Source organism: Cervus elaphus, chromosome 30 (assembly GCF_910594005.1).
Source record: "Cervus elaphus chromosome 30, mCerEla1.1, whole genome shotgun sequence".
NCBI classification, from domain to species: domain Eukaryota; kingdom Metazoa; phylum Chordata; class Mammalia; order Artiodactyla; family Cervidae; genus Cervus; species Cervus elaphus.
This window is the reverse complement of record NC_057844.1, coordinates 75,197,042-75,211,756: the sequence shown is the minus strand read 5'-3', so window position 1 is coordinate 75,211,756 and position 14,715 is coordinate 75,197,042. Positions and strand designations below refer to the sequence as shown.

At 41.8% G+C, this 14,715-nt stretch overlaps 1 protein-coding gene across 13 annotated transcripts in view; it reads left to right on the top strand.

The window, feature by feature from the left end:
* DOCK9 (dedicator of cytokinesis 9) overlaps positions 1-14,715 on the top strand; it is a 270,534-nt gene that overhangs the window by 154,303 nt on the left and 101,516 nt on the right. For all 13 annotated transcript variants that reach the window (XM_043892115.1, XM_043892111.1, XM_043892106.1 and 10 more), the window contains exons 8-9: positions 3,652-3,826; positions 4,777-4,844. In XM_043892115.1, the coding sequence (XP_043748050.1) occupies positions 3,652-3,826; positions 4,777-4,844 (243 nt within the window). The remainder of the gene's footprint in view (positions 1-3,651; positions 3,827-4,776; positions 4,845-14,715) is intronic.

Genomic DNA, 14,715 nt, shown 5'->3' with positions numbered 1-14,715 from the left:
GCCCTCCTTCCTGCTCTAATCTGAACTGGTTGCTTCCTCAGACTCTGTACAGTCACCATCTCGGAAATTCCCTTTGCCTTCCTCCCTGTGTCAGAGTCCCTGTTTTCAGGACCCCGTGTCATCTTCTTTCGCCCTTTGCTTTCTTACTTGGGAGGAACACATCCTCCAATTGCTTCCTGGGAAACTATTTGTAGGAGCTTAGTTTTTTGAGTTAGTCTGTCTGCAGACTCCTTTAGTTCTGCATTCATACTTGATTGACAGTTTGGCTGGGTATCAAAATCCAAGGTGAAATTTACCTTAGACATTGAAGATCTTCCATTGTCTTCTAGGGGCTGGTGTTATTTTTGAAGTCTGATGCCATTCTTATTCCCTATTGATTTTCTCTTTATCCCTTATGGATGGTAACCTGAAGTTTAGGTTATTGTGTCTTGACTTTGTTTGTTTTTTTTTTTTGGAGTAGCTTTTTCGGTGAAGCATAACATATAAATAGAAACCACACAATGAATGTGTTGTTACTAAGTATGGGCCTCTGTTGTCTGTGTGTGCTGAGAACTCTGTTCTTGTTATGGAGACTCTGTTCTGCGTGTTCCGTCCACCTGCATCTTGTGAACTCCGGGCAGTCTCTTCAGTCAGCGGGAATGTTAGACTCTGTTCAGGCTCGCCTTCCTAGGTCCAGGCAGAGAGCTAAGGTGCTGGTGGGGCTCACCTCATTCATTTCCTTTCTACTGGGGATCGTAGGGCTGCCCTGAGGGTTGCAAAGTATCTGGAAACAGTTGTTTCATCTCTTGCCCAGGTTTCTAGTAGTTAATGATGGGAGAAGTCCAGACTTTGTTGTTTCATCACAGTTCGTGTGGAAGTTAGGGGTCCAGATGGGTCCAGATTCAGATGGCTACAGGTGCCAAACCAATGTTAGGTGGAAGAAGAGGCGTGCGTGTAAAGCAATGGGGAATGCTGGGGACTGTGATGAACTGGAACACAAGAGCTCCCTTCAATGGGGAGCTGATGCTGCTGGTGGCACTGCCAGCTCGGGGCTGCTAGATCATCTGAATTTTTTTAGGAAAACAAGAAATACAAAATTTTAGTTAAGTCTTGGTCTTTTTAATTACTGATGGTTACAACAACAGCACAAACCCACAAACACTGTGCAGGACTGAAATTTTAAAAAAGGGTGGAATACATGAAAGTGTACCTAGGCCCTAGGTCAAGATGACAGCACCACTTAATGTCCACTGAAAATTATTTTTGCATCAACAGCTAATTGACCCCACGGTGCTCTCAGTGTGTGACCCAGCCTCTATGAAACCACAGTGTAAAGCTGAAAGCTGCCACTATGTAAAACAAATTATATCGAAGAATGTTTATTCACCTCATAAAGGGAGGTGTACCAGAGTGCATTATCAATGACAGTGAAGTAACGTCTTGTGTGGGATTCCCAAGTGGGAGTTTCATTTGTATTCTTAAGCAGAGAGACCTTTTCAGTTATGTTTTTGTTGAATTTTCTATTTTTTGTTTGAATTTTTTGTTTGAATTTTCTGACTTTTAAAAAAAAAAGTTTAAAGCAAAACTATATATAATTGGTAACATCATTTGGAAAGTAGAAGTAATTACTTTTGTTTTATAAGATAGTTGTGATGCCTGTCTTCAGCAGAGTATATAGATGGTCTGCAATACAGAGTCAGCACATAGATGGTCTGCAATACGGAGTCAGTGCATAGATGGTTTGCTATACAGAGTAGTGCATAGATGGTCTGCAATACAGAGTCAGTGCATAGATGGTTTGCAGTAAAGAATTCCTGATCATTTTGTCTCTGGAGCATATTTAAGAATCTAAGGTTCTGACCTCAGTGGCCATCACTTCCTTTATATTCTTTTTGCAGGTGTGGCGGATGGCATTTTGCATTTAATGAATTGTATCTAAGGCTTCAAAATTTTTAAATCATTTGTTTCTATCTCCGTGTCTGTTTGTAAGCTAATCACCAGAATTAATGGCTTAAGTGTTACAGGTTTTTTTTTTCCCCCCTAATATTGCTTTTGGACAGTGTAAAAAAGTTAGTTGATCAATGCTGTGAGTTCAAAGAAATGCCTAAACTAAAATTTTAAAATATATGCAAAATGAATCTTGAGCCCCTATTTTAGGACCTTGAAGTTGATTACACTTATTTTGTGGATAATGAAACTGAGGCTCAGAGAGAGGAATAACTGGGAATCAAGACCTGCTGCTAGCCCCACTTTTACCGTATTTTCATAATAAGAAGTGCATGAGGAATGCTGAGAATTCCTTTCACACCTGGCCTTCGACCCCTTCTCTGACACTTGCTATGAAGTGCGCCCAGGGCGCGGTGGTCAACATGCTCCTCTCAGGGAGCAGCTCTCTTCTGAGAACCATGCTGTAGCGGACTCAGAGCTGCCTTTGGGAGGCCACCCTATCTCTGAGACCTTCACTGGGGCCCCCCACGGCCAGTGGCTAACCAGCCAGAATTTTAATGGGTGAGCGCTCTGCCCGGCCCCCGCACGTAGGTGGCAGTGTGTGATGTCACGTCCCTCACCTGTCCTCACCAGGAGTCTTGTGTCATACTCCTCGGAGCTGAACCTCTATCTAGTGCAGTCCCCAGGGTGATTGTACCTCCGGGGGAAGATTGATATTATCTGGAGGCAGGTTTCGATTGTCACAGCTTGGGGGTTGTGCTACTGGCATCCGGGGTAAGGCCAGGCTGTTTCCACACAGGCTGCAGGGCCCAGGGCAGTCCCTATAACAGAGAGCCCAGGGGTCAGCAGTGCCCAGATGCAGAAACCCTGGTCTCCCAGCACATTCATCCTTTGAATACAGTGCACGTGGATTACAGTTTTTATACTTCGGGCAGAAAAGCTGGGGGCTTGAGAGAAGCTGGGGGAAGGGAGACCTGGTGTCTAAATACCTTCTGAGACTCATAAGTGGTGAGAAAGTTCCAGGTAAGGGAGTCAGACCTACTGGTAGATAATAGTAGTGTTTAGTAGTGTTTGTTGCTCGGTCGTGTCCAACTCTTTGCAACCCCACAGACTGTAGCCCGCCAGGCTCCTCTGTCCATAGGATTCTCCAGGCAAGAATACTGGGGTGGCTTGCCATTCCCTTCTCCAGGGGGTCTTCCTGACCCAGGGATTGAACCTGGGTCTCCTGCATTGCAGGCAGGTTCTTTACCATCTGAGCCACCAGGGAAGTCCACTGAGAATGGTTTGCTTTAAAAATGTGATACCACATACTACTTCATTTAAAAAAAAATAGGAGCTAGAGGAATTGAAATTTTTCAGTGAAATTTCATTCATTTGGATATTTTTCAAGAGCCTATTACCTGCCAGGCAGTGTTCTAGAAACAGGGATGAAGGAGGGAAGAACAGAAATCTCTGCCCTGAGGAGCTCCCATTCCATTGGATGGGCCAGACAGCAAATAAGATAAATATGTAAAACCTGTAATGTGTCAGATGGGAAAATAAAGCCACAAAGAAGATAAATCAGGGAAGGTGGAGAGTGATGAGGGCTGAAGGGGAAGGGGCTTGCCTTTTTAAATGACTTGGTCTGAAATGCCGGTGAGATAGTACTCACCAGCAGACAATAAAGAGAAGAATTTTTAAGGGTGTTCCAATTCTTCTAAAATGTGTTTCTTTCTCCCCTTTCAGAACAACAAAGTCAGGCGTTTTGCTTTTGAGCTCAAGATGCAGGACAAAAGTAGTTACCTGTTGGCAGCAGACAGTGAAGTGGAAATGGAAGAGTGGATCACAATTCTGAACAAGATTCTCCAGCTCAACTTTGAAGCTGTGATGCAGGAAAAGCGGAACGGAGACTCTCATGAAGGTAGGCAGGTGTGGCTCTCTCCAGGTGTGCAAACGCTCCACTGTGTCTTCCGTTTCCCCAGAGGATGCAGGAAGTAGACAGATTATTGACAGGTACATGGAGGTGGGACACCTGTGAGCTCCTTACAGATGGATGTCCTACAGTAGGGATCCTTACAGTAGGATGTCCTACGATGACATCATTTGTGTAAGGAAATCATGTAATGGGAAGAACCACAGCTTTGGAGGCAGAAAGGAAGACCTGAGTTCAAGTCCCAGCAACACCATTCATCAGCCGTGAGACCTCAGGCAAGCTCCCTACATTTTCAGAGCCTTGGTTTACTCACTTATAAAGTGGGGAATAAAAACGGAATTTGCTGGTTGGTGGGACGGTTAAGCAAAATAATGTATCTCAAGTGCCTGGCAGAGAGTCAGCACTTAAAATGCTAATTATGGTTTTTATTGTTATCATTAATCATATCCTTTGGAATTTTCAAGTCAGAGTTAGGATGGGCAGAAGTCACAGATTAAATCAGTGGGTGGGGAAATCTGGCTACATTCTTGACAATTCACATTTTATTTCAGGCCCTTGGACAGGTGATTCCCAACCCTGCTGGCTGTGCCTTAGAAGTGCCTGGGAACCTTTAACAAATGCCCTTCTCTTTGTCCCACCAGAGATTCTGGTTTAGTTGGCCTGGCTGGTACCTGGTGGGTATAGCCATGTGGCCTCCTGTCCATAGCTAATGACAGTTCTGCTTAAACACTGCCTAGACTGTTCCACCATCAAATATTCCGCTCTCACCCCTGGGCCTGGCATCAGCATTTTTTAAAAGCCCTGAGGGGTTTCTATCGGGTATCCAGATTGAAAACCACAGTGTTACAGGTGACATAAGAGAAACAGCCTTCCTTCTCCTGTTTTAAATAAAATACATTCAGCTTCAAGTGACTTGGTGATCTCTTTTACTGTTTTAGATGATGAACAAAGCAAATTGGAAGGTTCTGGTTCCGGTTTAGATAGCTACCTGCCTGAACTTGCCAAGGTAACCTCATGTTAAATCTTCCACTCTTCATAGGATGGTATTGAAATGCTTCACAAATACATGGTACTAAACTACTAAACTCATGGTGCAGTTACTGCTAATTTTTGACCACAGTCTTTGGTGAGGTAAAATACCATTACTGACCTGAGTCGGGTTTTAGTTTGTTTTCCAGAAAGTGCCTTGCAATATATTTTCTCTTTGTTATTCTTTGTTTTTCCTCTATAATATTTCATACCACATTACACATATTGAAGAAACAACCAAGATGCACAGGTAAATGTTTCCATGGTAACATGTTACTTACTGTGTTCACACATATGCTCCCTTATTTAAGTTAATAGAGACAATTCCAAAGAGGATAGATCTGTATTACTGGTAATCTTGTTACTGAACCAAAGAGGGTTGCCTGAGTTATATGACTTGTTCCTGGGTCACTCTGAATGGAAAAAAAAATTATACCTGGTTTTTTTTTTAATAATTTTGAGAAAGTCAGAAATTACTGAAAAGCACAGAGAAGATCAAAACATCCACATTCCCACCACCCAGATTCCACACCTGTTACTGTATTGTCCTTTCAGTTTCAATATCTTTTAAAGAAGTAAAATATCCTTTATAGTTGAAATTCTTTTTTAAGCATCATCCTTACTCTATTCCCTTCTTCCCTTACAGCCTCATCTAGGGACAACCACTGTTATGGATTTTCTGGGGATACTTCCTTTTGTTTTTCTTATCTTTACCAGTATATCTATCATAATAATATACAACTGTGTTCTGTATGTTTAAAATGTTATATAAATGATTACATAGTCTTCTGCACTTGCTTTTATTTTTAATTCAGCCTTATTTTTGAGATCCATCCAAGTTGGTATATATATTGAATTCATACCCTTTATTGCATTGTGTAAGCATTTTATTTTAGCAATTCTCTTATTTTCAATTTTTTCTATTACAAACAATGCTACAGTGAATATCCTTGTACTTGTCTCCTTGTGTGCATCTATGAATGATTCTTTTTAAATGAGAGAAATATCTTTGTCTTCTTTGGCCCTTTATCTTGTTACTCTGTTATTCCCTGTTTATTCTGTCTCTCTCTCTTTTTTTTTTTGCAAGAATATAGTGAAATAGAGACCCTACACACCCACATCTTAAACACTGTAATAGAAAACATGGTTTATCTATATACCATTATAAATAGACTGGCATTCAACATTGACCTTTACTTTAAGACAACATAGCTGTTCTAAAATATAAAACTTACCTCCCTGGCTGGGACTTGAGAGTATTGTTTTTCTTTAGAACTTGACTGTTACCACAGTGTCTTTTTAGCACCTACCTATTAAAGCTAATTTTAGTGCCACCATTGTAACCTTCTAGGCTGGAAGAGTTTTGGCTTATGTGTTTGTTTTGTGTTATGAACTTCTGTGTACCGCATTTACATTGAGATTTGCTTTTTTGTTTCTGGATGTTTTGGGGTTTGTGATTTCTCAAAGCAAAATGTTTATTGAAACAGGTAATATATGCAGTTCAGTCTATAATTCAAAAAAATAACTTTGTCCATTTACTGTGTGAACACAGCTGATACCTAAGACTCATTCTTTGAGCTTTGTTTTTGTTGTTGTTCAGTCACTCAGTTGTGTCCAACTCTTTGCAACCCTATGGACTGCAGCATGCCAGACTTCCCTGTCCTTCACCATCTCCTAGAGCTTGCTCAAACTCTTGTCCATTGGGTTGGTGATGCCATCCAACCATCTCATCTTCTGTCACCCCCTTCTCCTCCCGCCTTCAATCTTTCCCAGCATCAGGGTCTTTTCTAATGAGTCATTTCTTCACACCAGGGGGCCAAAGTATTGGAGCTTCAGCTTCAGCATCAGTCCTTCCAATGAATATTCAGGACTGATCTTCTTTAGGATGGACTGATTTGATCTCCTTGCAGTTCAAGGGACTCTCAAGAGTCTTCTCCAACACCACAGTTCAAAAACATCAATTCTTCGGTGCTCAGCTTTCTTTATGGTACAATTCTAGCATCCATGCATGACCACTGAAAAAACCATAGCTTTGACTTTATGGACCTCTGTTGGTAAAGTAATTTCTCTGCCTTTTAATATGTTGTCTAGGTTTGTCATAGCTTTCCTCTGAGCTTAATATTAAGTAGAAGTCTGTATTTTTCCTGTGAAGACATATAGGAGCTATGCCTTCCTTTCTTCTCTTATTGCCTACTGCTACCTGGCCAGCATGATTCAGAATTCCTTGATTGTCAGACTTAAAGGAGACATAGATCACATATATTTATTCTTTAAAGAGTATATTTGAAGTATATTTGAGTATAAAGAGTATATTTGAAGCTGTTTTCAAACAGCAGGTAACGACCAAGTTAGCTTAAACTGTTTTAGTTGGTTAAAGGTAATTAAATTGGTTTTAACCTCCATTTCTCATTTATTTCTTGTTTTACTGTTTTATTCTCTTTTTTTCTTTTAACTGAAGTAGGACTTACATAGAGTGACGTGCCCAGGCACTAATTGTATAGCTTACTGGACTTCACGTTGGCACACCCACAGAACCCCCACCCATGTCAACATATAGAACATTTCCAGCACCTTAGCAGACTGTCTTGTATCCTCCCTCTCAGCTGATACCCTTACCGTTTTGACCTCTATCACCATAGATTAATTCTAACTCTTCTAGACCTTCCTAAAAATGGAAGCATACATACGTACTCTTTGTGGCAGGCTTCTTAAGCTCAACAGTATGTGACCCAGAATAAAAAAATGGATAGAATTGCATAGAGAATACTAAAGTGCCCTGCCCTTAATAATGATATGTATTATTTAAGATACTATATTATCATGCATATAAACACATGTATTTGAGAGAGAGTGTGTGTGTGTGTGTGTGTGGTTGTGATGTAAATGTATTTCTTACTTTGAGTCATGGTCAAAATCTAAGAAGTACAGCATTATAAGGGGTTTAACTGTTGTTCCCCCTCCCCACCCGCCAGCCCACCTCACGCCAGCTCTCAAGTGCTCTAAAACCATTTTACTTTAAGAAGGTAGAAAAAGGCAGAAGGTAATTTTTCAAAGGGAAAAAGGAAAATTAAGCTGTGCCATCGCTCATCGGTATGCTGCCCTCCCCGCCCACCTTGGGGCAGGTGTCTGTCGGCGAGGCCTCTTGTCCAGGTGCCTGCTTGGTGGCCAAATACGGTGTGAGGGGCTCAGGCACCTGTGTGCCCGGCTCTCAGCCCCTCTGTCATCCAGGTGTGAGTGGTTTTGACTGTTTCCAACTCCCTCCGGTGTTTCTGGAATGGGGATCATCAGTACCTGTTAAGAAAGGAGGAAGGTTGTTTGATCACTGGTTATCCTGATTTTAGAAGGAATGCATTCCAGAGATGCAGAATCTGAGACTGAATCGGGGGAGGTGGGGAGCAAGGTTGGAGTCCCACAGCTGTACCAGAAGGGAGAGTTTAGTCAAGGGGATGAGGAAGTTAACAGGTCAGTAGCAGGGAATGGTCCTTGGGGAAGTCAGGTCACCGTTAAGTTGGATTGCAGAGAAAGGACTAGAACAATGGGGGCAGGCAAAGGTGTAATTTAATGGCAGGCTCCTCTCAGAGCAGCCCCTCTTTCTGCTTCATTCATCCTGTTGCCTCAGCTTTTGTTTTCTGCTGTGACTGAGACATAACCAAACAGGATGTGAGTGACAGGAAGTTGTTTTAGTACAAAAATAGTTGATATTTCATTGTGGAATGTAATGCAGGGGCCCTTGACATACAGTAGGAGTGATGTGGACTCAGGTTTTTGACATATTTTGTATATTCCTGGCCCTTTTGTTGCTTGTACATTTAGTACTGGACACCTTCATTGTTTTCTGATGGGGACATACTGTGTATACCCTAAAACCTGTTCTTTTCCTTCTGTTGTCTAATACAGAACCAAATATTTGTTTGTTCTAAATGTACCAGCATTTAAAGTATCAAGAGGACATAGTCTTATAAACATTTTTATTAAATATGCAAACTGTAGTTAAAGTTAGTTGATTGGTTTCTCCTGTACAGTGTCAAGGGGTAATATGATCATGTGGTAAACCTGATTGCTATTTATTTGATAAATATTTTTTTTATGGTTACATTTACCTTAGGTAACATTGGAATGAGTGTGCACACACATATATATATATTGTCTCCTGTGTAAAGATAGTATGAAGAAAACTCTCATTCTCCTTATATTTTCCTCCATAACTTTTCTATTTTTGTGTTCTTGCTGTACTCAAAAACAGCCGCTCAGTCTTAATTTGGTCTCCCCAAGTGGTTGGGAAAGAGAACCGTTTTTTCATGCTAAAGCAAAATTGCTCCCATCCTATTACTGTGTGACTTGTTTTTAGGGAATGAATTTACCTTCCTAGGTAAATTTTCCACAATTGAATACAGGCTAGAGTGTGATGTTTCAGACTTTATAGTCTCATTGAGATTCAGTAAGCATCAGGATGCCAAGCTTAAAAGTATGTGTTAGACACCAAAGAATTTCAGACACCGTCTCTGAGTTTTTAAACCACATTGTAATAAATGCTTCCTTCAATGTATCCTAGTCCAGAAAACTATGTCATTGTGTTACGACACAAAAGAATTGGCTAGGGTTGTGTTTGTGAGGTCAGCTGGCATTCCATTCCTTGGGCTTCCTTATCTAGAACGTTTTATTTCAGCTTTGTATCACAGAGGGTGCAATAGTGGTCCCGGGGAGTTAAATATCAGGGAAGTAGTAGAAACAAATCATGACAGCTCTTTAAATTAAAAAGTATATATTCTGACTTCAAAGGATTTTGCAAAGTCTTCCTATTTCCAATCCATTCTGTTTAAATGAGCCAACAGTCAGGATATTTTTCTGATGACTCACCCTCAAAGTATGATGCTCTGGCTTCCGATTGTTTTACCTGCTCAGAGGTAAACTTAAGCTGTTCAGTTCAGGTCAGTTCAGTCATTCAGTCATGTCCGACTCTGTGACCCCATGGACTGCAGCACGCCAGGCCTAAACTCTGCAGTAGTTCTGGGAACTCTTGAATGGATGGTTCATATCTGAAGAAAGGAAGAAAGCATTGTCAGTGTATCGTTAGTGATTAAACTAGGCGTTTACAGGAGTGGGTGGAATGGCTTTTGTTTTAGACAATTCGTTCTCTTCTGTGATTTCTGAGAAGTGTCAGTTTTTACAGAGAACGGTTCTGTCGTCGTCACTTTTCTTTTTCCGTTTTCCTCTCGGTTTCCTAAAGTATCAGACGGACAGTGGGTAGGATGGCAGCAACCGGGTTTGGGGAGAAGCAGTTGCATTCTTCTTCCATCCACAGTATGGACTGACCTCAGGTTATTTTAGGAGCAGGGCTGGTTTCTGTCACTTTGAGAAGTGCTGGGCAGCATTGTCTGTGGGCTATTTTCTTACAGCTCTGTTTTGCGGGCTCTTAGGTTTTGAAAGTACTTATTACCGAAATTTATTTTATTTCATTGTCTTTACTGAAACTTAAGTGAAAATAAATGTGTTTTCTATAATAAGTAAAAATATTCAAAGTCACATAAAGAAAAGTTCATCTTTTCCCTTCAATCTCCATCCCCACATTCCTGAGAGCACTAATGTTCTTAACCTGTTGTAGTGTCTCCTCCACTAAACCAGTTGCTCATGGAAACATATACACATGTGTAGTGGTGTTAGTTATTTGTTTTTTAATGTGCTCATGATACATACACTACTCTGAAACTTGCTCTAAGTGTCCCTCTAGGGCCATACAGGGTCTAGTTCACTCATTGCCATCAGTTCAGTTCAGTCGCACAGTCGTGTTCAATTCTTTGTGACCTCATGAACTGCAACATGCCAGGCTTCCCTGTCCAACTCCTGGAGCTTGCTCAAACTCAGGTGCATCGAGTCAGTGATGCCATCCAAGCATCTCATCCTCTCTCATCCCCTTCTCCTCCTGCCTTTAATCTTTAGCCTTCAAACTCATTTCCATAGCTGCATAATATTCCAAATATGGATACCACACACTTTATTTAGTCATCTCCCTATTTACAAGCGTCTAGATAATTTTCTGTTTTTAGCCTACACAAGCACGGCACAATAAACAACATGACGTATTCAAAACTTAAATACTCACGCTCTTGTTTCAGTACTAGGAATTCCCCAAGGTGGGATTTCTGGGTCACGGTTTATCATGTTTTTAGTGCTTTAAATATTACCCAGGTTACTTCCCCAAAAGGTTGTAACAATTCATATTCCTGTGTCTCTGTATCCTTACCAGAGGAGTGAAAAATGATGTTTCACTGCTTTAATTTGTATTCTGCTGCTTAGTAGTGATATTTTTCATATTTTCATGTTTATTTGCCATTTGGTTTTTCTGCTGTCTGACTTGCCTGTTTGTATTCTTTACCTATTTTTCTTTTTCTGGTCTAATAATTAAAGAGTGTTGGTACTGAAACCAGACAACCTGAGTTAGAAGACAGACTTCTGTTTAGTGTTGTGAGTTTGGAGCAAACTTTGGAGCAAAGTGTTTGCTCCAAACATGTCCCTCATAAGTGTTTTTGCCTCAGTGTTTTCTCTTAAACAAGGATAATAATAAGACTTGCCTCCTAAGGTTGTACCAAATTTAAATGTGCTCTTAGGGTAACGTCTAGCAGAGAGATATTGGCTATATGAATGAATACTCCCTTTTATCACTGTGATGCCTTCGTATATTTTATTATTCCCTGGCTCTGGGGCAAAGCTACATTTTCTTACTGCCTAGGTTTTACTTGGCAATTGTTTCAAACACTGTTTATCAGACGTACCCTCTTTTTAAAGCACTCTAGGCCTTGGGAGGGCTGGGAGGAAATTTAAGACGCTGAGCCTGCTTTCTATCTATCTCATAGCAGAGCTGTCGGTGTGTATAAGGTAGATTATACACTTTGAGGTTATTTTTACATCTAACATTGTCCCTTCTTCCCCATTAAGTGGTTTTTCTGGTGAAGAATATATCTCTTGGATATTAGTGGCAACATTAGCATGCTTTGAGTCTATTTTGGCTAGTTGATTTTCTTTTCTTTTAATGTACCTGCATCCCTGTTTGCCCTCCAATTATATGGAGCTCTTAGCAGTCATTCCTGCTTTGTTCATTTCTCATCTCCTAGCATCTCCTAGTCCGCTTGAGTCAACAAACATCTTTCAGAAAGGCACCAGGGAATGCTTCTACATTAAGGACCCATTCCCTGGTGGCCCAGTGGTAAAGAGTCCGTCTGCCAGTGCAGGAGACAAAGAAGACTCGGGTTCCATCCCTGGTTCAGGAAGATCCCCTGGAGTAAGAAATGGCAACTGACTCCACCATTTTTGCCTGGAAAATTCTATGGACAGAGGAGCCTGGTGGGCTGCAGTCCATGGCATCGCAGAGTTGGACGTGACTGAGAGCATGCTCTCCTGTGCCAGCTGTGCTCCAGGGTCTGAGATCATAAAGGCTGCCCTCATTGAAAGACTCTAGCAGAAATTAGGAGAAGAATATGTCACTGTGGGTGGTGTCTCGCAGCATGTAGTACTGATGTTTTTGTTAGGAAACCTCATGGACAAAGTAAAGCAAATTCTTCTTTGGGTTCAGTTAAGTGTATTCTACGTGCACATATTCTAGCCTTTTTGATGTGAAAAATTAGGAAAAATGATGGGCTCGATGGATTTCAAACTTTGTTCACCCCCTCCCAGCCGCTCTGCCATGGGCAAAAGCATGAGCTGATCTGTAGGAAGGCCCCTGAGCCTCCAGAAGCCTTAAAGCTGCAGGGAGAGCAACAAGATCAACTTTGTCCTGGAAGGAGCCTTGAGCCAGCATCTTGTTGAACATGTTTACTTGGAAATGAAAACTGAGTCCAGGGAGGCTGAGTGGCTTGCTCAAGTTCACACAGCTAGTTCACAACTGAACTAGAACTAGTCCCCAGTTTCTTAGCTGATATTCTGATGGTCATTTCATTCTGCTCGATGTAGACAGTTGTTTAAATATAATCATGATAGAGTTTGGGTCATTGCACTGCAGGTAGATTCTTTACTGTCTGAGCCACCAGGGAAGCCCTTGCATCATGGCTGAGAACCTTTTAGAATAACTCCATGGCTGGGAAAATGAAGATGATGCTTAATTTCCAGCTGGCCATGATTAGAAATGTGATAATAGACCTCGGTAAGCTACCAGCAGAGAGGACTAGACACCCTCTCCAATGGCTGTCACTGCTGATCATGTGCTGAGATGTGACTCATGATCTTTGAGCAAAGGAGCAGATGAGAGAGTTGTTTTATTAAGAGCTCTGACTGCCAGGAAGAGCAGGATATAGATTTAGAGGCATCAGGTGTGAGGCATAATGTGGCTGGAGATGACTTCTGTCTTGTGACTGTCCTAGAAGCTTCCTCTTCCCAAATCGCATTGCTCCAGCCCCCATCACTGCTGCCATGTGTCTTCTCGTCTTCTGTCCATCCCTTCAGTGTGGGGGCCTCTGGGTTTCGGTCCACAGACTTGCTTTCACAGTTCCCCCAGGGACCCTCACCCACCACCCCGCCGCAAGACTTCTGTGCTAAGGTTCTCCTTGCTGTAATTCCAGCCTTCCTCCCACCCTCTGTTCACATTGCATCTTTCTGGCTGTCTTCTGGGTGTTGCCAGTTGGAAATCCCACAGGCTCCTCCAGAATCCAGTCTACCACCCTTTCAATAAACCTGCTCTTCCTCCCAGATTAATTGTCAGTCAGCAGGCCACCCAAGCCTAGAAAGGTGAGGTTTGTCATGGGCCTTGCTGTGAGGCTGGGAGCCTGTTGTCATGACCCGGGAGAAACCATGTGAACCTCCTTGTCTTTCTCTTTTTAATCCATCACTTCAGCCCTACCCGCAGGGCAGATCTATTGTAAAATGCAAAATTGGTTATTTTATTCCCTTGATGAAAATATTGCAGAATTTTTTGATTCTGTATTTTGGATTCTTAATGAAATCCCCAGGCCTCACTATACAAATCTGATTTATTTCTCTACATTTTTCATCATGTACCATTCATTGTAATGAATGACTTCGTCATTGCTCAAGTGTGAGCTTGTATTTTTATACCTGTAGTCCCTCTTCTTAGAATGGCCTTCTCTCCTTTTCTGGCCAAATGTCCTTATCCTGCGAGATGGACTTTCCTTTGGGAGCTCTTTCCTCGTGGCCACCCCCTGGTGCATGTTGGCTAGCTGTATGCATGGTTTCCTTTGCCATTCGTATTGCTATTCATATTCTGTCTTCCCAGATGGTATTCCTTGGGGACAGGGACTGCATTTCACTCATGTTTGTGTCCCTAGCCTGACATAGAATATGTGCTCCTAAATATTTATTGAATGAATCAGCATTTCCCCCCTGGCCTGCCACCGAAACCAATAGCTGTCCTTCAAGATCCACCATAGTTTTCTTTATTCCACCATCCAGAACATCTTCCTTCTCCTTCCTTGTACCCTCAAGTCACAGGCTGAACTGTAAGTCCTTTCTACCATTTGGACTCTTTTCTGCTCTCATTAACTATCTTTTCTGTGCATCCTTTTCATTCGATCTGAAATGCTCATGTTTTCCTCCTTTTTGCTGTCTAAATTCTGCCTCTTCATTCAAAGCTTGTCACCTGTTTCATTACTCTATGAAGCTTTTCTTGATGGTAACACTTAATTATTCTCTTTTGCTTTATTTGCATTGGTTTTGACTCTCTAATCGATTGTCAGCTTCACAAGGGCAGGGATCAAGTCTTAGCTTCTCTTTTTTCCCCCCGCAGATCTTACATCGTGTCTGTCCTTACCGCCTGTCCACAGTACTTACATAGTCTGTCCTTGTTCGTTGACATGCAGGTGACCCACCAAGATAAGGGCAGAGTTGTCTGCAGTCTGGCTCTT